This window comes from Nicotiana tabacum, chromosome 19, assembly GCF_000715075.1.
Source record: "Nicotiana tabacum cultivar K326 chromosome 19, ASM71507v2, whole genome shotgun sequence".
In the NCBI taxonomy this organism is placed as follows: domain Eukaryota; kingdom Viridiplantae; phylum Streptophyta; class Magnoliopsida; order Solanales; family Solanaceae; genus Nicotiana; species Nicotiana tabacum.
Window position 1 is genome coordinate 124,572,450 of NC_134098.1, and position 22,582 is coordinate 124,595,031.

The window sequence follows — 22,582 nt, forward strand, 5'->3', positions numbered from 1 at the left end:
GATTATTATTCGATTAGATATTATTTTGAATATCTAACTGAATGTTTTGTGATTAGAGTTGCAATCAGTTAGGCTGCAATTCCATCTTTACTCTACAATCTTACAAGAAAACCCTCTATCATTCAGAATTTACGAGTTTAGTCAACTTGAGCAAAATTTACAAAGTGCCAAAAAATCTATTTCCTAAAAAATATTTTTCCTCTCTTGGAATGAAAATTAAGGCACAATTGACGAATCTTTAAATTTCCATTTGATTATAAATTTCCATTTTATAAAAGCAATAAGTGGAAATACAAATGAGCATTTTAATTATATTATTAACAATAACTATTATAGGAAAGGAAACGTTGACGTAATTAATAATGTATTGGGAGATAACTCACATGTTCAACACGTTAAAACAATTAAGGGATAAACATTAATATATTAATTTTGAGAAATAATACTCATATAGTATTCCACAGCTGTGCATTACAATTGTCATCACGAACATTCTTCTCGCCTTCAAACTATCCTGTACCAGTTCAAAATCACCTTTCAAAGGTTGAGTAACGTAATCCTCTTCTCCTCCTCCCAAAATAACTTTCTGGTTTCTCCTTATTAATCTCTTCCTTAATTATCTCCACCTACCATTTTTTGTCTTTGGCGTTCATAATCTTCTTTCCTATTTTTGGCTTATTGATTTCTGCTTCTTCTTTCCTCCTGATTCCCTTTTTCTCTTTTTCTCAATCTGCTCTGGCATTGACAACCTTTGATCATTGTCTCAAACAAAGATTTGCCTTTTTGTGACAAAACCATATCTTGAAATCACATTTCTAACGTTGTTGTTTGTATTCTTTTAGGAGATTCCAAGGTGGGTTTTTTTGGGTTTGTTGCTGATTTTACTTTCGACAATGAATTTGAGGTTTCTCTAGTTAGGAATCACTCTATGATATCTGTGATTTCCACCACTCTGTTAGGCATTTGTCTTCTTCAATCTTTCTCTGTATTGTTCCTCTATCATTTCTATGTTTTTTCATGAAGACACTTTTGGAAACACCGTCTGAATAGAAGCTTTCTTTTATTGAAGAACAAAGCAACCTCTTTGATTGTCCCAAAAGTACAAATTGGTCTTCTCTAAAATCAGAGAATTGGGGTACTATTGAATTTATAGCCATAATATTTGAAGGAAAAATGTCAGCTTTAAGGCAGAGTGCTAGTTCATCTGCATCAGAAGATGATCAAAGGTACGCAGGAATGGATGAAAAGAAGAGGAAAAGGATGATTTCTAACAGGGAATCCGCGAGGCGCTCGAGGATGAAGAAGCAAAAACTTCTGCAAGATTTGACTGGGGAAGTGAGCAGATTACAGGTTGCTAACAAGAACATCTTGGCAAAAATTGAAGAGACCACAGAAAGGTATACAGTTTGTACTGCACAGAATAATGTGTTGAAGGCACATGCAATGGAATTGAATGATAGGCTGAGGTACTTAAATGATGTTATTAATGACACTGGTTTAGCTGTGGATGCTGCTGATCCTTTGCTGAAGCCGTTGCAGATCCCTCGTCCAATGCAGCCCATTGCTTCTTCAGGCTTATTTAAATTTTGACGTCGATTTGGTTGTCTTTAGTGGCTAGTTGGATAGCTTTGCTTCCTTTAGTCCATATATGAGTGGTTTCTTTTGGATGGTAATGTCATGTTAGTTATGCCTTTGTTGGTTATGCTTTAGTGTATGCTGTGTCTGCTTACTCTTTGAACCATGTATATACCAGGAATTATCTGGGAGTTGTTGAATCAGATGTTTCTATCTTGCTTGCTGGTCTCTTGTTTATGATGATATTAACAATGAGGGATAACTGATTTGTCCTGTCATGGCTGATATTGAAAATTCAGGGAGTGATCATAGTGTAAGCTATTTATTGACTAGTATTGCACTGGCCACCCGATCCTCCTCCTTCATCCATTCTTGGGGCAGCAACTAGTTTGGGCTTGAAGAGCAGTAGTTGTTGCTATTGTTGTATTGTCAATGCTACCGACAGTGGCAGAACACATGGTTATCTCGCTTACCCTCAGTTCGTCCAATGCCTTTAGGTTTGGGTCTTCCTTAGGCTCAATAAGTGCACCAAAGCGTGCATAAGTTTCAAGAGGGGAAAGGGGCGGGTGGAATTTCACTCTTTGTCAGGAGAGCTGCATCCAAAATGGTGTCAATTGGTAATAGAATATAGCTAGATAACTGATGCCGGATGATTTCATGGTTCACAATATTTTATTAAGGAGATAGCTATATAAAATTATCCTTTTTTTCTTCATTTTACTCCACCTAGATTGGAATATAACAGTCCTTCCGCCCAATGTTATATAGCTACGATGAGGCCTTCCTTTCTCTCTCTTTGTGGTGAGGTTCTTGATAGAAGTCATGGTGCTGCCTTTCAAAATAGAGTTATATATTTGCTGGGCACCATTGAAGTCTGTGTTTATGTTTTAAACCGATTTCTTAGATTTGATTGCATCACTATATGTCAAAATGCTGTCAAAGGTAAAAACTGTATATATAATGTTTTTAGTTCATAATATCTTGCTACTAGTGGAATAAACTTCAGCTCTTCAGCTTGCTGATAATGAGGCCTGATCATGGTAGGGAATCAGTTTCAAAAGTATATGTTTTTATTATAATCAAGCTCTATGGTTTCTAAATTGAACTAAAGGAACTTTTCCTTGCCAAGTTTTGGCCTCAAAGTAGGAGTAAATGTGTTTTGAGTTCTAGTGCTCCTTGCATAGAGATACACTCGTTGGTGACAGAACCCTTAGACTTGAAATTTCACAGGTCAAAGCGATAGCATTTAGCTTGGAACCGAACTCCACAATGGTTCCTGTCACCCAGCCCTTGAGAACAAAACGGCGAATGGCTGGAAACCCTGGTGGGATAACTCTGATGCCTTAGTTGTAGGAAGTAAGGTGTTTCCTGGGGAAGAAAGTTACCTTCACTAGGGTTTGCATGAAGTATGTATAAGGGGCTAATACAAATTCTGCAAGATTCATTGTCATCTTTGCTGATCAGTTGTGTAGCTGGATCAGGTGGATATGTCAGTAACCTATCATGTCATCCCAACATTTAGGTACTTATAACAGCATTAAGCATGTTCCTATTTAGTTCTTATAACAGCATTAAGCATGTTCTTGTATGAATGATGTTAAGACAACAATTTACCTCTCATGTTCATATAGGATGTTTGGGTATTAGTGGAAACTGTAACCGTGGTAGTGAGTTCTTAATCTTAAATAATGAAATTCCTTTTCTTGGAATTCTAGAAAGTTGAATGTTAAGAGGGAAAAGCTGGTCACAGTTTGATGATTGGCCCAGAGCAAATATGTAAAAAGACAGAGGAAGTCTCAGCAACATTTGAATCTATGCTCTTTGGAAAACTCTAGTTCATTTTCTTCGTGGGGCTCGACAGATACATTCCATATCTTCATCTGCATTGTAACTTACATCAGATGTAATACTTGGGAATTCGGATCATCACCAGCCCTTCGGCCGAACCCAGTAGCTTTGGTCCAAACCTTATATTTGTTTTAACAAATTCATTGAATATGCACAAAATATTAAATTAGAATCCAGTAACTTAAAAGAACTTGAGTCCTGAACTCATAAGCTTTAAATCCCGGTTTCGCCTCTGAGGATCATACATCTCTGTTGCCTTTGATAAGTTCAATAATTGGGGATAACTAACTTCTCTATTCTGGTGCTCCTCCTCTTTACTGCATGATGTAGCTCTCAAGGATTACTACGTTATAATTGCATTGAAGTTTTCTAATGCTACCTTGCGAAAATAGTAGAGGTTTTCTACGGAAGTTAGGATTTTGGAAAGTGTTTGTGTTTCAAATTCTTTGACTTGGATTCAGACATTTCTTGTCGTTGTAGAATCTTTTCCTCCTTTACTCACATCCCAGAATTGTGTGTTTTATTTTGATTGGTTCTCTAGCAAAACCTGTGAAATCCTAAGCCTTTTCTGTTCTTTTTCCGTAGCTTTTCTTTGGCTCAAACATGCACTGTAGTTCTGGAGTAGTTCTGGTTAATCTGCGTTGGCATTATTGCCATTTTTCAAGAGACCATTATCCGGAAGGAACTGCTTACCAGCTGGACGGCTTGTTATTTTGAACAGATTATTTCTGTTGGGAATAAATCCCTCACATAAATAATATTCACGGTAATAACAAGGAATAATATCGTAGTATCGAGATACAGTAATCAACAAAAAGAACACAAAGATTTTAACGTGGAAAACCCTTCTGAATAAGGGAAAAAATCACGAGCCCGAGAGGAACAAAGTAATCCACTATAGTGAGGAATTTTACACTACGTACTCCCGAGTAAAGTACTCCAGGGACCACTACACACTTAAAAGAATAACCCTCTTTTGAGATTCCCCATTCACTACAATATCGCTCACACTCCAGGGACCACTACACATTCAAAAGAATAACCCTCTTTTGAGATTTCCCATTCACTACAATATCGCTCACACTCCAGGGACCACTACACACTCAAAAGAATAACCCTCTTTTGAGATTCCCCATTCACTACAATATCGCTCACACTCTCTATTTTCCCTCACAGATTGGTATGTTGAAATGAGAGCTGAAGCTCTCCTTTTATAGTGTTGAGCGCCCAATCTTCCATCAATCAAAACGATTGGTTATTACAATTTGAAATTGCAAATTGCTTTGTGTGACGCCTACTATTTTTGCCAACTTGATAATTTGCAGATTTGCAAATCAAATCCAAAACAAGTCATAACCAAAACTTGTTATGGAATCTTACACCTTTCCTTCTTTTTTTTCTTTTTCATTTATAGGGATGGACCCCACAAGTCTCCCCTTTAGACCCATTCACCTGAAGGAGGTAACATCGGACTTCTAGCTTGAGCACATGCCGACAAGTTCTTTGCACAATTTGAACTTGTCTCTTGGTACCACCTTGGTCAGCATATCTGCGGGGTTCTCACTTGTAGAAATCTTCAAGACTTTTAGAGATTCATTCTCTACCATTTCTCGAATCCAGTAATATCTCACGTCAATGTGTTTGGTCCTTGCATGGTACATGGAGTTCTTGCTATTCTGATGCAATCCAAGCTCTTGAAGGAAATGTTTCAACCATATCATCTCCTTTCCAACTTTAGTAGCGGCAATGTACTCCGTTTCAGTTGTAGAGTGTGCGACATACTTCTGCAACCCCGACTGCCATGATATAGCTCCCCCTAAAAATGTAAACAAATATCGAGTAGTGAATTTTCTGTTATCAATGTCACCTGCCATATCAGCATCTGTATAGCCCTTCAAGATTGGATCAGATCCTCCAAAGCACAAACAATCTCCCGCGGTACCTCTCAGGTACCTCAGTATCTACTTGACTGCTTCCCAGTGTTCTTTTCCAGGATTTTCAAGAAACTTGCTGACAACATCGACTGCATGAGCAATATCAGGTCTAGTGCATACCATTGCATACATCAAACTTCTGACGACAGAGGAATACAGAACTTTGGTCATGCTTTCCTTTTCCTCCATTGTTGTAGGACACATCTTCTTGCTTAACTTCAGATGACTAGCAGGAGGTGTGCTGACTGGCTTAGCATTCTTCATGTTGAAGCGTTCCAGTACACGTTCAATGTACTTCTCCTGAGACAACCACAACTTTCTGCTTGTTCGCTCTCGAACTATCTTCATCCCAAGAATTTGTTGTGCTGGGCCCACGTACTTCATATCAAATAACTTGGACAAATCTCCCTTCAACTTTGCGATCATCTCCTTGTCTTTTCCTACAATTAACATGTCATCCACATAAAACAACAAAATAATAAAGTTATTGTCAGAAAATCTTTTGAAGTATACACATGAAATAGAATATTTTTTTATGTAAGTTTGACCTTTCATGAATGAGTCAAACTTCTTGTACCACTGCTTTGGTGCCTGCTTCAACCCATAAAGACTCTTATTCAGTTTACACACTATGTGTTTCCTTTCATCTACTTCAAATCATTCTTGCTGCTCCATATAGATCTCCTGTTCCAAATCTTCATGAAGAAATACAGTTTTCACGTCCAACTGCTCCGCTTCAAGATGTAGGCTAGCTGCTAAACACAAGATTGTTCGAATAGAAGTCATTTTGACAATAGGTGAGAAAATTTCGTCAAAATCAATACCTTTCTTTTGTTCGAAACCACCAATCGAGATTTGTATCTGACCAACTTGCCAATTCTATATATCTTGACTTTAAAGACCCATTTGCATTTGAGCGGTCTTTTACCCTTTAGAACTTTAACTAGCTTGTACGTGCCATTTTTCTACAGGGATTCCATCTCTTCTTGCATGGCTTTCATCCACTAATTCTTTTCTAGATGGGACAACACCTCATTAAGACTTTCTGGCTCCCCCTCATCACTGATGAGGACATATTCTGTGAAAGGATACTTGCATGACTCTACCCTTGGCCTCTCTGATCTCCTAAGAGGTTGAGGTTATTCTTCTTCCTGACTGGGGTACTCCACTTGCTCGACATCATCATCAAGTTGCCCCCTGCTCAATAACCTTACCAGGTTCCTCCCCTTGCTCGACAACCTTGTCAGTCGTACTTTCTGCACTTGTGGGATAGTTAGAAGTAGAAGGAATGGTAACAAGGTTAGGGATTATACCATTCCTTTCCTTCTTTGACTGGTCATCAACAATTCCAACTTCACTTTCTCGGAAGACTACATCTCTACTTCTAATGACCTTCTTCTTTACAGGATCCCACAATCTGTACCCGAACTCTTCATCTCTATATCCGATGAATATATAGGGAACGAACTTATTATCCAACTTTGTTCTCTGCTCCTTTGGTATATGTGCAAAAGCTCTGGAACCGAACACCTTCAGATGTGAGTAGAACACCTCGTTGTTGGTCCAAACTCTCTCTGGGATGTCAAACTTCAATGGAACTGATGGACTCCTATTGATCAGGTAACATGTTTTCTGAACTACTTCACCCCAGAATGACTTAGGCGGCTTAGCCATTCAAAGCATGCTTCTCACCTTCTCAATAATGGTGCGGTTCATTCTCCCAGCTCCACCATTGTGTTGTGGGGTTCCAAGAACTGTCTTTTCATGTCTGATCCCATGACTCGAACAGTACTCTTCAAATTCCCTTGAAGTGTACTCACCTCCATTGTCACTTCGGAGACACTTTAGCTTTTGGCTTGTCTCCCTTTCTACCAGAGCATGAAACTTCTCGAAAATTTGAAACACCTAATCTTTAGTTTTCAAAATATAAACCTACAATTTTCGTGAAGCATCATCAATAAAAGTAACAAAATATTTGTTACCGCCCATCGATTCAATTTCCATTGGACCAAAAATATCAGAATATACCAAATCAAGTATATTCATTTTTTTCTATACGATGTCTGAAATGAGACTCTATGCTGCTTACCAAATAAACAGTAGTCACAAGGTTTTATCGTTGTATCTTTGGCATAAGAAATGAGTTATTTTATGGCAAGAATATGCAATCCCTTCTCGCTCATATGACCCATTCTTTTGTGCCACAAATCTGCATAAATCTCATCTTGTGCCACGTTCAATTCACCTTGGCATATTTCTGCATTTGTCCTGTATAACGTGCCACGAGCAACTCCCTTTGCAATCACCAATGATCCCTTGGTGAGTCTCCACTTTTGATTTGCAAAATAGTTCTCGTATCCATCTCGGTCTAAAGCAATTCCCGAGATCAAGTTCATCCGTAAATCAAGTACATGTCGCACGTCCTTTAGAATCAATGTGCATCTGATATTTGTCTTGATATAAATGTCACAGATCCCCGCAATTTTTGAGTAACTCGTGTTACCCATTCTCACAGTGCCAAAATCACCTGCTATATCTGCAAAACATTTGTCTTACCGGTGTGGTATGGTAAGATGTTGTTGTATCAACCACCCATTCCGACTCTGGACCTGCCAAGTACATGCATTCATCTTCCTAATTTATAAAGAGGACAACATTATCATTGTTTTGCACCATGGTGGTTGTGTTTTCGTCATTCTTCTGGCCACTGCTTTCACATTTGCTCTTTCTTAGATTTGGTTAATCTCTTTTGAAAAGACCCGGTTGATCGTAATTGTATCAATTTTTGGCTTTTGATTTGGATCTGTTGTTGGACTTCCCACGACCTCCGGATCTACCATAGTTGCTTGAACTCTTTTGTTAACTCCTGCCTCTACCTTCTGTGATGAGAGTATGTCCTTAATTTTCAGGCTTCTTTCTCATCTTCTCATTGAGTAGAAAAGTTGATGTGACGTCCTTCAACTCAATGGTTGTTTTACCGTGTAGGATGGTTGTTGCCAAATTATCGTACATAGATGGCAATGAGTTCAAGAGCAAGATGGATTTATCCACTCCCTCGATCTTTACTCTGAGGTTGGAAAGCTGTGTGATTAATCCATTAGACACATTTAAATATGACAAAAATTTGTACATTCACCCATATGTAGGGCATATAACTGCTTCTTCAGGTACAATTTATTTGCTAGCGTTTTGGACATGTATAGGCTTTCCAACCTTGTCCAAATTCTACATGCAATATCTTCAATAATGATGTTATTTACCACATCATCTGATAAGTGCAACCTGATTGCACTAGTAGCCTTTTCATCCAAGTCAGCCCAATCTTCTACTTTCATGGTTTCGGGCTTCTTGGCATCATTATTTAATACCTTGTGTAATCCTTGTTGGATGAGCAGATCTCTCATCCTTCTTTGCCATATTGAGAAACCGCTACCTCCCTTGAATTTTACTACCTCGTACTTTACTCCGGACATTTTATTCACCGAGTATAGTACTACCGAGTATCGATCATGAACAGTATTTTTGTGAACGAGCAGAACATGTGCTCTGAAACCAGTTGTTGGGAATAAATTCCCCACATAAATAATATTCACGGTAATAACAACTACATAATAACGTAGTACCGAGATATGACAATCAACAAAAAGAACAACAAGAACATAAAGATTTTAACGTGAAAAACCCTTCTGAATAAAGGAAAAAATCACAGACCCAAGAGGAGCAAAGTAATCTACTATAATGAGAAATTTTACACTCCGTAGTCCCGAGTAAAGTACTCCAGGGACCAACACACTCAAAATAATAACCTTCTTTTGAGATTCCCACCTTACTACAATATTGCTCACGCTCTGTATTTTCCCTCACAGACTACACCGCTTGTTAATACCTCACACTGCTCTCTATGCTCGCAGATATATTTCTCTATGAGATTAGTGTGTTGAAATGAGAGCCGAAACTCTCATTTTATAGTGTTGAGCACCCAATCTTCCACCAATCAAAATGATTGGTTATTGCAATTTGCAATTGCAAATTGCTTGCAAATTGCTTTGTCTGACGCCTACTATTTTTGCCAACTTGATAATTTGCAAATTTTCTTGCAAATTACTTTGTCTGATGCCTACTATTTTTGCCAACTTGATAATTTGCATATTTACAAATCAAATCCAAAACAAGTCATAACTAAAACTTGTTATGGAATTTGACACTTTTCCTTTTTTTTTTCTTTTTTCGTTTATGGAGATGAACCCCACATGTTCTTAATGTTACATAAAAAATTTTATCATGCATATACACGTGTCAAGCTTACATGACAATAATAAAAACTAACGAGAATTCTATTTGTTGAGCTGGAAACAAAGAGCAAATATGACATAAAACAGTAATTGCAGGGATAAATTTATTGTCAGCAAATTTGTGGCACCGTAGTAGAATCATTATTAGTGATACATTGTGCGCCTAAGGGAGGCAAAGATTAGTGAAAGCTGAGAAATATTTAACCTTGTCCCTAAACTAAAACCCTTGAGAAAGTCGATCCAATAATTAAAAGGTTTGTAAAAGTGCACGTGAAATCTTTCCCTTATCACTTCTTTCCTTTCTTGAATATATTGTAGAGAGAACCTTCATTGGAGAAAATTTAGCGACCTAACTTTCAAATAAATTACAGTAAATTTAACTTGGTAGAGAATAAAATGAAAGCTTAACATGTATTGTATTCTAAAGGTTCAAGTTCATTTCTTTCTTTATCCCATCACTTGTCTGAGCCTCCTAAAAAGAAAAAAGAAAAAAAGAAAAATGTAATTAGCAAAATAGACTGTGGATCATTTAGTAACATACACAAAATTATAATAAGACGAAAGTGGTCTTTAGGTTGGCTACATAGGAGAAAATAATTCTAACACAATATAGTACATCGTTTGGCTTCTAACATAAAAATATTCCGCATTAGTACAATTTAATTTATACTTTATGAATACAATGTTGGATCTCTAAAACTTTACTCCTTTTGGTCTATTTTAATTGAGTTTTTGGCATTTTCTTTGTGGTTCATAATATTTGATTTTTTCAGATATCAAGAAGAAATTAACTTCTTTTTTTCAAAGTTGCTCTTGGAGTAAAGGGTCTTGGAGTATATTTATATTTCCAATGAACAAATTAAAGAGTGTTATGAAACAATAAAAGAAGAATAAGAGTATTGCAGAGAAAAGTAGAGAGAGATCTCTTATTGATTTGGGATGATTTACAATGGAATAGAACCCCTCTATTTATAGGGAAAAAGGACTTAGCCACAAAGTAATAAACCCTAAAATCTCTCTAAAATATAGGCATTCACCTTAAATATAATTCTATTTATAACACTCCTCCTTGAATGTCTATTCAACAGATAACGTGCCTCGTTATAATCTTAACTAAAATAAACCCCAGTGGGAAAAAAATTTAGAGAAGAAAAAAAAGTACACATGTTTAGAAATACGCCTTTTGGTTACCTCATTAAAAACCGTGAAAGGAAAACCTAGTAGGACAAAACCTTATAAGGAAAAAAGAGTACAACATGGTTAGCCCCCTTGATGAGACAATCAATTCACATCTTTGAGCCTTTGCATTCCAATCTTGTGCACCATCTTCAAAGGATTGTTGGTAGAGATTCGATAAACAAATTAACCATATTAACTTGAATAAATATGTTGCACCTTGAAATCATCATTCTTGATAGGTATGTAATGTCTTCTTTCTTGATAGGAATAACTTTTTCAATATCTCCATAGAGGCATAAGATCCTCATTGAAGTCTTCATTCTTGATAAATAACTGTACTTGAATTGTTTCTTCAAACTTAAGATCCTCATATATATTTAGAATTATCATAGATGTAGTCGACGGACATTTTATATCGGTTCCAACCTCCTCTTTTTCATAAATGCATAACATAAAGAACTCTTCATTCATATTTTCAGGTACCTGAACCTCTCCTGAGATTTTATGAAGTGTTATGTAATGTAATCTTCTAGATCACTTGACTCCTTATTATGATCATTTTTATCATTTGATCATTGTTTTTATCAAAATTTTTATTTGAAACCGATTTGTCTATACGTTTTAAACATACTATAAACTTTGTCCTTCTGGCATGCTTTGCAATATATTGCGGATGAATTATCATTTTATGAACTTTAAGTTCAAATTATCTTATTTGACGATCTAAATGCACAAATGATAATTCATTCCACACAACTTTTTCTCAACTCTTTATCATCTCACCCCCTCATGTTAGAAAAACTAACTTGCTTCCTCAACTTTGAAAATCCACCTTTTGTCACACCTACTTTTATACCCCCCAAATAATATGTGCGTTATGGATTATGGGTTAAAGAATTTTTTCTAAAAAGTGTCAATTTTGAAATAGGGATTATTTTATTTACAGAGTCGCCACTCAGAATTAATTTTTTGGGTATTCCAAGTCACCTTTTATTTGAATCCCTAGTCAAAGGAAAGTTTGACTCTATTATTATTGGTCTGCGAAAATAAAGTCCGGGTAAGGAATTCTGTTGACCGGGGAGAAGGTATAAGGCATTCTCCGAGTCCCATGATTCTAGCACGGTCTTTTTATTGACTATAACTTGGCTTGGATTAATTTTGACATACTGTGATTTATTGATTTTCATGTTTTATCTATCCGCTTTTAATTATTAAAATATAAAATTATCTTTGAAACGAATCACATGTGTGTAAATCCGTTTTATTTAGTGCGCTAAAATTATGTCATGCGTACGTGTACACAATTAAACACGCTTTATTATTTACTAAAATTGTTTTGGGCCAAAGTCGAGCGAGCACGTACCTTGATTTATTTTGGAAATCATAATTATGTTACGCGAACGTGTACATAATCACGATGATTGATTTATTACTGCGCGCCTAAAGCATACTAGCGCTATTTAATTTATGAGTTATTTTCCTAAATTAGTTTGAGATTATTGTAAGGCCAAAGACTATGAAAAAGATGGTGAGAGAGGGATTATGGTTATAAATAATTTGCCAACTTGTCAACTTGTATATTTGGTCATATGTCCCAAAACTGACACAATTATCATATTACTACTACATCGGCACCTTATGGGTTTATGTCATTATCTATTGATCATAAGGGATGGGCTAAATGCGAGGCCCAATATGATAAGGAGGAAGGAGATTAATCCCACATGTTAAATTGAATAAATTTCATCAAGTCATATCCATTTCACATTCATAATTAAATACAAAAGAAAAAATGAATTGATCAGACAAACATAACCGGTTATTCTTTTTTAGAAATTATGGCACGAACATCAATTGTCTTCCTATTGAGTTAACTATAGTTACTAATAAACTGAATTAAACCAAACCCACTTCTAGCTTTACAAAATCATTCATTTGCCACATGATTCTCATATTTTTCAAACCAAAGTTGTAGTAATTTAAAGTCAACAAATACATAAATAACTAACCTCATACATAACAAACATAAAAGTGAAAAGATTGCATAATATCTTGACATTTAATTAGCGATTATAGCAATTGCATTGTCTAAAACTGAGATACATATCTCGACAGCAAGAAACGAACTTAGCAGAACTAAATAAAGGCTAAAAACAGCCACAAACTGAAGCTCGGCTACAAATGAAGCAAAACAACAACAAACAAACAGCGATCCGATCGAGACCCGCGCAGGCGCCAAAAACCTTTAACCCAACTCAAGAACTCGACTGAATTTGGGTGGCCTTACACAGTTAAAACCAAACTCTATTCGTCGGTAAACATGGTGCGACATCGACTATTTTTTGGGGTGGTTTGGTGCTGCGTTTCAGCTAGCTTTGGATGGGTTTGGGGCTGTTTCGTGGCAGCAACTATGGTGGCTTTAGAGCTGCATTTTTGGGGCTAAGTTTGAGGTTTAGGTGGGCTGTTTTACAGCTGGTTATGAGCAGCAGTCTAGTGGTGGTCGTTGGAGCGACACGGCTAATTTTTGAAGCTACGTTAATGTAGGTTTTGGTGTGTTTTAATGGCCAAAACAAGTGGTATATTTGGGATGATTTTATTGCTGGCTTTTGGGTGAAGAACCTCTAGCTTTCATGGCTATTTTTGCTGCCTTTTTAGAGTGATTTTAGCTGTCCCTTTTGAGTGATTTTTGGACCTCATTTTTAGCTCAAATTTGCTGCCAAAAGGGTCCTGGTTTGTTGGCGTTTGTGGCTGATTTTGGACATGGGGTTTATGAGTGGGGGACAAGCATAGGGAACAAAGCATGGGGGACAAAGAAAAGTAGAGTGGGGAAGATAGAGTAATAAGTGAGATAAGTGAAAAAATATTCAAGCACAGTCAAAAATTAGGTGCTCACAGCATGCCCCTCTTTGCTTGGAAACATAAAGAGTTTTCAGGCAAAGAAAAGATGAGCAATATGACTAATTTTTGGTCGTACCGTTATTCAAAAGGGGAAGAAAAATAAAAGAAAAATGTGCAACCGAGTCCTGGTTTGGACAACCTACACATCCCGGGTTATAAGGGAATCAGGTCGCGTGTAGTTCAAGTAGAATGATAGAGTAATGAGTTGGAGAATCGAGTGAGGTTCCGTCGAGGCTCCGGTCCGTGGTCCTGTTATTACATCAAAATCTAAAGGAACTAAACAAGCCTATCAGCTCTAAGTTATAAGATTCCTATTTATAAGTCTTTTGAAGCTTGATCATGAGTCTTGACTGATTGTTCATGCAGACTCTGATCTGAACCTTGATACTTGCTAGCTGTAGGTGCTAGTTCATTCTTCTACGGCTTCTTCTGAGCAAAACGGGAAATGTGAAGCTCGTAACTTCAGTCATGTTTTGAGCAGTCCATATCCTTTCTATCAGATTCTGCATTAGGATTCACTTCTTTTCCTTTTCTTTTCTTTATTCTGGATTGAGACTTCTTCTTTTGTTCATCTCGAACCCCGTGCCTCGAGATAAAACCTGCTCAGATATCACAACAAACAAACGAACGAAATTTTTCTGCCCCAGTTTTCACTAGAAAAATTTCGTGAGTTATTGTAACAAAATTCTAAACTACTTCTTTATTGAAAGCAATAAGAAAAAAAAACGGGAATGATGTACCCTGAAAAGGTCATGATGATTTTTTTTTATTGTCCCAAAAGAATGTCTCAACTAAGAATTGGTGTACCTTATGTTGGAAAAATGTAGCCAGGGAATGAGATACCCTATATTGGAAATGATATCAGGGAGTGGTGTATCCTGCATTTAAAATCAAATCAACTAGGGAGTGATGTACCCTATGTTAGAGAACATAACTAGGGATTGGTGTACCCTATACTAGTAAGGAAATGTAATCAGGGGATGATGCCCTATATTACTGAAAAAGAAATGTAACCAGGGGTTGATGCCCTGTATTACTGAAAAAGAAATGTAATCAGGGGTTAGCGCACTGTATTACTGAAAAAAAAATGTAACCAGGGGTTGGCGCCCTATATTACTGAAAAGGAAATGTAACCAGGGGTTGGTGCCCTGTATTACTGGAAAGGAAATGTAACCAGGGGTTGGCGCCCTATATTACTTAAAGGAAATGTAAACAGGGGTTGACACCTTATATTACTGGAAAGGAAATGTAACCAGGGGTTGACACCTTGTATTACTGGAAAGGAAATATAATCAGGGGTTGGCGCCCTGTATTACTGAAAAGGAAATGTAACCAGGGATTGGTACCCTGTATTACTGGAAAGGAAATGTAACCAGGGGTTGGCGTCCTATATTACTGAAAAGAAAATGATGAATCACCTTAACGAAAAGGTTCTACCTGGGTTAAACTATAAAAAGTAAACCTGGACAAAGAGTACTTCTACCCGGATTAAGCTACAAAAAGTAAACCTGGGCGAATAGTACCTCTACCCGGAAATATGAGTTGGATCCCCTAGGTGAAAATGTTCTACCTGGATTAAGCTGCGAAAAGCAAGCCTGGGCGAAAAGTACTTCTACCCAGAAATATGAGCTAGATCCCCCTAGGCGAAAAGGTCCTACCTAGGTTAAGCTACGAAAACCAAGTCTAGGCGAAGAGTACTTCTACCCGGAACTATGAGCTGGATCCCCCTAGGCGAAAAGGTTCTACCTGGGTTAAGATACGAAAAACAAGCCTAGGCGAAGAGTACTTCTATACCTGGTACAATGAGCTGGATCCCCCTAGAAGAAAAGGTTCTACCTGGGTTAAGCTACGTAAAACAACCTGGGTGAAGAGTACTTCTACCCGGAACTATGAGCAGGATCCCCCTAGGCAAAAAGGTTCTACCTGGGTTAAGCTACAAAAAATAAGCCTAGGCGAAGAGTACTTCTACTCGAAACTATGAGCTGGATCCCCATAGGCGAAAAGTTTTTACCTGAGTTAAGCTATGAAAAACAAGCCTGGGCGAAGAGTACTTCTACCCGGAACTATGAATAGGATCCCCCTAGGCGAAAAGGTTCTACCTGGGTTAAGCTACAGAAAACAGCCTGAGCGAAGAGTACTTTTACCCGAAACTATGAGCTGGGTCCCCCTAGGCAAAAAGGTTCTACCTGGGTTAAGCTACGAAAAACAAGTTTGGGCGAAGAGTACTTCTACCCAGAACTATGAGCAGGATCCCCCTAGGCGAAAAGGTTCTACTTGGGTTAAGCTATGGAAAACAGCCTGAGCGAAGAGTACTTCTACCCGGAACTATGAGCTGGGTCCCCCTAGGCAAAAAGGTTCTACCTGAGTTAAGCTACGAAAAACAAGCCTGGGCGAAGAGTACTTCTACCCGAAACTATGAGCAGGATCCCCCTAGGCGAAAAGGTTCTACCTGGGTTAAGCTATGAAAAATAGCCTGAGCGAAGAGTACTTCTACCCGGAACTATGAGCTGGATCCCCCTAAGCAAAAAGGTTCTACTTGGGTTAAGCTACGTAAAACAACCTGGGCGAAGAGTACTTCTACCCGGAACTATGAGCTGGATCCCCCTAGGCTAAAAGTTTCTACCTGGGTTAAGCTATGAAAAATAGCTTGAGCAAAGAGTACTTCTACCCGGAACTATGAGTTGGATCCCTCTAGGCAAAAAGGTTCTACCTGAGTTAAGCTACGAAAATGAGAGGTATGAACAATAGTGATGCATGCTGAAAATAAAGAAAAATGGAGATTTTGAGGAAACTTACCTTTGGTGACATTCGTCCTTTAGAAATCGCCATTCTGCACTGGTTTGTTCATGCTGCAAACAAAGAAAAATTGTGAGTTTTGAAAATAGTGGTCAGTTTGTGGCCTTGATGTCTTTGGAAGCTTGGCTTTGTGCCCATCTTCTTTTGATGATGATTTCAACCTGCCACTAGATGTTTCCTGAATACCACTAGCATTTCTGTCCCCAGCAGGATTCTGGCAGACGTACTAATTTTTTCATGTTTATGTGCATCTTTTGCCTGTTCGTGAACAGAATTATGAACTATTTGACCATGCTATTTTTTTCTTAAGAAATACTAGCACTTTAAATTTTTTATTACTCCCTCCGTTTTAATTTATGTGAACACATTTGACTGGGCACAGAGTTTAAGAAAAGAGAGAAAACTTTTGAATTTGTGTTGTAAAATGAGTCACATATATTTTGTGTGGCTATAAATCATTGCATAAAGGTAAATTGTTTTCAAATAGAGAAAAATGTCATTCTTTTTGGCATAGATTAAAAAAGAAATAGGTTCATATAAATTGAAACGGAGGGAGTATATGTTTATGTTACTAGGGGAGGTGTAGATCATGATCGCTTCACCGATGACTATTGAATAGATCATTCCAAGGCAAAGAGGACTAAAAGAAATTTAGATGTTCCTTGTCACACACATATTCGCGCATTCTCAATCTCTCCATTTTTTGGATTTTCTATTCAGTGTTCACATTCTTTAATTGTTGCCCCTTATCTTCTTACTCTTTTCATCCTAAAGCATTTGCAATAGTAGGTTATTTCAGAGTTCAAATGGAAATGATTTGAAATAGTTAAAGATGGATTTGCATCAAACTCTCAGGTAAAATTATCATAAAATTTTTGTAATCTTGAAAGTTGTTGGGTATTAAATTAGGATATTAGGTCGCTTTATGTGGGTTGACCCAATCCATTTGGGGAGAGATATAATTTGGAAATAAAATAACTTCTTTGGAGAAGTTACTATACGTTTAGGTGTAGTTGAGAGCAGTTTTTCCGTAGCAGTTTATTTCTTTCACTTTAAAAACTGATTTTGGTCTTCTTCTTCAGATGGGTAAGAACGAACAACAAAAATGGAATTACTCTCCCTTTCTCGTTAATCTTCTTCTTCCTTAACATAGAAGATTTCTCTTCTTCTTTTTGCAAAACACACATAAAGAAAGGCATTTAGTTTGTAGAACTAAACTTTATTTTCCAAGAGAATCAAAGTTGGACTTAGGGGCAATTTTTTGGGTTGTGATTTTACTTCGCTGCATAACAGATACATAATTCTAATTTTTATTCTTATTGTATTTTTATTAACAAAAGTTACCCAATTCTCTTAGCTAAACACCATAGCTACAACCGATCCGACTATCCAATCTAAGAGGTGCTACCAGCAGCTAGCTCGGAAGGAAGATGAGAAAAAAATATAAGGCCATCTGAAACATTGTACCTGTCTGCATACTCTAGAGTAAGGCTGTCCAACGGGACGGGCCGTCCCGTCCCACTTAATTCTAAACGGGATGGGCTCATGTTAAACGGGACACGGGATGGGACGGGATGGCCATTTCGTCCCATTTGTCCCGTCCTGTTTCGTCCCGTCCCGTCCCGTCCCACCTGTCTCGTCCCGTTCCGTCCTGTCACATCCCGTCCCGTCCCGTCCTGTCCCGCCTGTCCCGCGTCCTTTTTTTTGTGCATCATATACAAAAAACTTATAATCCTGCTTTTCAAGGTTTTTCTAAGACCACGGTTAGAAATGACGTCCCGTCCTGTCCCATATGTTTTTCCAAGTTTATTTAATTTCTACTATACTTAACCCATCTTTAAAATTAAGAGGTGCAAATGGACTTGTTCGTAAAATTTATGAGAATTTAGCGATTCAAGAAAATGAACAACCATCTCTCGAAGACTGCCAAGCTAACATATATTCTTATGTTAGATCAATATTTGATAAATATAAATCTATGAAAACAACAGATGGTGAAACTAGGGAAGATGAAGAATACAATATGATACTTAGCACTGGGAGCTATGACGACACGGAACTCATGGAACATCAATCAACATTGCCAATTCCAGAACAATGTCCGGGAGAAATTATAGATAAGTTACAATGAAATTATATAGGAGCTTATAAATATTAGTATGATAATTTGTAATTGGCTACTAAGAGGCCTAGTTCAAACAGAACCCTTCCTAGAAGGTGGCTGCATAGATTAGGTGCTCTTCAAAAGAATTATATTTGTATGTGAGATTTGAAAGTTCTATTAATAAAATAAAAGGCTCTAAGCGTTGAATTTTTTTTATGAATTGTCTTACACTCTTACTTAGTTACTTAATGGCTTAAAATTATATTAAATAAATTATAACTCTATTATAAATTTATAATTACTAGAATATTTCATTACAAGTCATTTGTTTTAATATTTTATAATTCTTTACTTAGTTTCTTAATTTCTGTTTAATTTTTAAGTTTATTAAATAAGTCAAAAAACTAGTTGTTGCAAACTTTAAAAACTTAGTCATTGTCAAAAGAATAGCGGTTGCCAAATTCAATGCTTAAATATTTTTTTTTTAAAATGACACTTAAGGCCCGCGAATCCGTCCTGTCCCGTTCCGTCCCATCCCGTTTGTTAGCGGGATGGGATGGGCCTACCGTCCGTCCCGTTCAGTCCCGTCCCGTTCCGGCTCATCCCGTTTGTTAGCGGGACGGGATGGGCCTACCGTTTCGTCCCGTTTGTCACGGCCCGCCACCGTCCCGGCTAAATATCGTCTCGTCCCGTCCCGTTGAACAACCATAATCTAGAGACTGCACAATTTGGAAGGAAAGGAACAACTGATGGTTAGAAGATGCCGCATCTGCAATATACACATTAGAATATAAATGTTTGCACCTATCATCTTTTTGGACTAACTTAAAAATGTATACGACTAAGAAAGTTTTTTTTTAGTTCCTTCAAAATATTTAGGCATTGTTCAGGGACTGTGAGAATTTGCTATTGTTTTCTAACGATTTGTATTGTTGTAACTCAAAATATGTATCCATACCTACTTGGTATTAATAAAGCTTGATTATATATTGATCGCATATTCATTAAACGTTTTGAAGTTTGTTTTTATAATGTTGGGCCCGTGCAGCGCACTGGCTGCAAGCAACTAGTAATAAACATACATACAACTAAGGCATCTCAATTCACATAAGGGACGAAAGGAACAGAATGTACTAAAACATATATGAGCCGTTTAAGACCTAAGCACCTTTAATATATCACCGTGCCATTCCTAAATACTGTTAGTACAAGAAAACTTTGCAAAATTTATTTGAGCCAATTAAAATAATCTCATATGTGAATATGGATGAAAGTAGAAAGCAAAGAAAATAAAACTTCTGCCAAATACGTTAACTACTCTAAAGGAACAAAATGAATCCCAAGACATTAAAATAAATAAAGTAGACCATCATACTTGTGAAATGATTAAACAAATACTTAATGATGCAACTAACTTTGACAGTATTCAGAAAGCATACTTCACTACACACCAACACAAAGAATGGGTCTACAAACAAGAATGAGCAACTTATCTTATAAGAAAATATTTAAATGGATAAAGCTCAAATTAATATTCCCTACTATCATATATATCATATTAAACAAAGTGGAACAACTGATGAATGCTAACAAACCCTTTCCTGGATCAAATTGCCACGTGAGCACTGTAACTTGGCAGAAAACACAACATGGTCTTCATTAAAGCAAGTAGATAAATATTTCTTTTTTCGATCAACTCTTAAATAATCGACCTGTATCCTTAATCCGTGAGAATTCAAGCGATCGAATACCAAATCGAAGATCACAAGATCAAATCGGACTACAACCCAACATGTTGAAACCAAGCAGTTTCGAAACTATGAGACATTCAAATACGTAAATGAAACAGAATACACGCAACGAAAGAGAATTCAACCGAATTAGTCGTTACTCGAAAGCTGCGAACCGCGACTACTAACGCTCAGATTTAACAAAAAAGCCATAAAACTGCAGATTCAAACGTGCATTAAACTCACCCAGAACGATAAACAAATTCACCCGAAGAAGCAAGTAGCCACATTTACGTAAACTAACAAATTAATAAACACTAGCTCTCACTATTGATTCAACTCATATTTTAATTACTTTTGAAATTAAATAAATAGGGGATAAAGTAATGAACCTGTTGAAGCCAAACTTTTCCTTAATCAGAGTAGAAGAATCTGTGGATACAAAATCCTTGATTACAAAATCCAAGCGAGAATCAGCATAAAAATTTAACCGAAATCACGAACATGAACTATACGATCGGACCTCGAACTCACAAACGACGAACTTTATCTCCAGAAATCCTCCCTCTGTCTGTGACCTCCTCTACTTCGGCTTTTTGGGTATCTTTTTAAGAAGAAGAAGTGAACATCAAAGTGGACTCCATTAATGTGAGTGGAATCCTATGGGATTTCAATTGATGATTTTGCTGTTTATGTTGTTTAGGTGTATTTGTAAAATAATTATGGAGAAGATAAAATAACATAAATGTAAATGAAACAGAATTTAATCCGAGCCCACTGAATTCACAGTGTTTCCTTAAGGAATTTAATCCCCTCCTAGTACCCAAGGCTGTGGATTATTTCCTCCCAGGATAGAGCGAATTACACGTTGGTGTAGCGATACTTCAAACACCAATGTTTCAACGAACACAAAATCGATAGCAAATCACACTTACGGATGCTTTGTTTATAGTTAAAATAATGCAGAAGAAAGGAGGAGAAGTCAGAAATTCGTATGGAAAATCTGAGAGAATGGACTGGTATTTATATCCAATGTTGAGCTCAATCTGAAGAGGTGCAACTCTTCAAATCCGAAGAGGTGCCAACTGTTTCTTCAAATCTGAAGAGGTGCAAACTGTTCTTCAACTCTTTAGGTTTGAAGAGGTACAAACTGTTCTTCTGAAGAGGTGCAAACTGTTTTGTAAATGTCTTTTACAAAAAGTGAAGGGCATATACTATTACGTTTGGATTTAATATTAATATTCCGTTTACAAAAAACCGGATATTTAATAACAATTCTGTTAATATTTACTATTAACAAATAAATTTGGTCCAAAAAATTAATCAATCAATCGATCATTTGACCGAATCCGAAGCCGAAACCGAAGCCGTAGCCGTAGCCGAAGCCGAGCCGAGCGAGCAACGACGGCGCGAGGCTTGCCTTCTTCTTAACTCTTTAAGAGCTAGAAGAAGTGCAATTGTATATATACCCATCAAAATCTCTTCCTCTTCCAATATGGGACAATATCTCTTTGTCAAGGAGGGAAATTCAAATATTTTCAATTTCCCATTCACCCTCTTTTAAGCTACATTTAAGGTTAAAAACCCAACAATCCCCCACATGAATGGGGAATGGCTATATCACGGAAATATGCATGAAAAACTGTGTGATTCGCAAGCAAGGATTAATTGTATCAGGATAAGTAGGTTTCCCTTTGAACTTTCCGTAGTGAACTTATGTCGGATATACTCGATCAATCGGTAGATTTGATATCTTTGAACCGTCGAACTTTGGTGTATACCTAGACAATCATAAGTCACACAACCGACCCTTAACCGTCTTTGGCTCTCATTGTTGTGTTCGTTTCAGCTATGAACACCGACTGGTTTAATAAGTGCGTAGAGAATTGGCCTTACAAAATTCTCCTTGAAGCGGCTAATACTTCACACTTACATAGGTGATTCCTAAATATGTCATCCCGTAGATACATTATTTGATATACCCCGTATCAAATTTAAAAATCATTAAAAAGCCTTAATGTTTTATCCTTGGTACTGAACATTATCTCATCACGAGAATGGACCAAACTTTTAGATGACAATATTTAACCGTAATTAATGACTTTGTTTGATCTCCTTGAACCTAGATCTTGGGATCTCCGGTCTTCTAGGTAGAGTTACCGCCGCAATGGCTTGTTCTCGACCATAGTCCCATTCCCCTCGATGATTTCTCAACTACCTCTCTAG

At 37.1% G+C, this 22,582-nt stretch overlaps 1 protein-coding gene and 1 long non-coding RNA gene across 2 annotated transcripts; one reads left to right on the forward strand and one right to left on the reverse strand.

Annotated features, from left to right (window-relative positions):
- The first annotated feature begins 477 nt into the window (after positions 1-477).
- Positions 478-1,791, forward strand: LOC107808808 (bZIP transcription factor 53). Its single transcript, XM_016633373.2, has one exon. The coding sequence runs from the start codon at positions 1,174-1,176 to the stop codon at positions 1,588-1,590; it is 417 nt and encodes a 138-aa protein (XP_016488859.1). The 5' UTR covers positions 478-1,173; the 3' UTR covers positions 1,591-1,791.
- Positions 1,792-13,313: 11,522 nt separating this feature from the next.
- LOC142173294 (uncharacterized) lies at positions 13,314-21,004 on the reverse strand. Its single transcript, XR_012702943.1, has 2 exons — positions 20,749-21,004; positions 13,314-19,345 (listed from the first exon to the last, which is right to left on the reverse strand). It is a non-coding gene; the product is annotated as an uncharacterized LOC142173294 (long non-coding RNA).
- Positions 21,005-22,582: the final 1,578 nt, after the last annotated feature.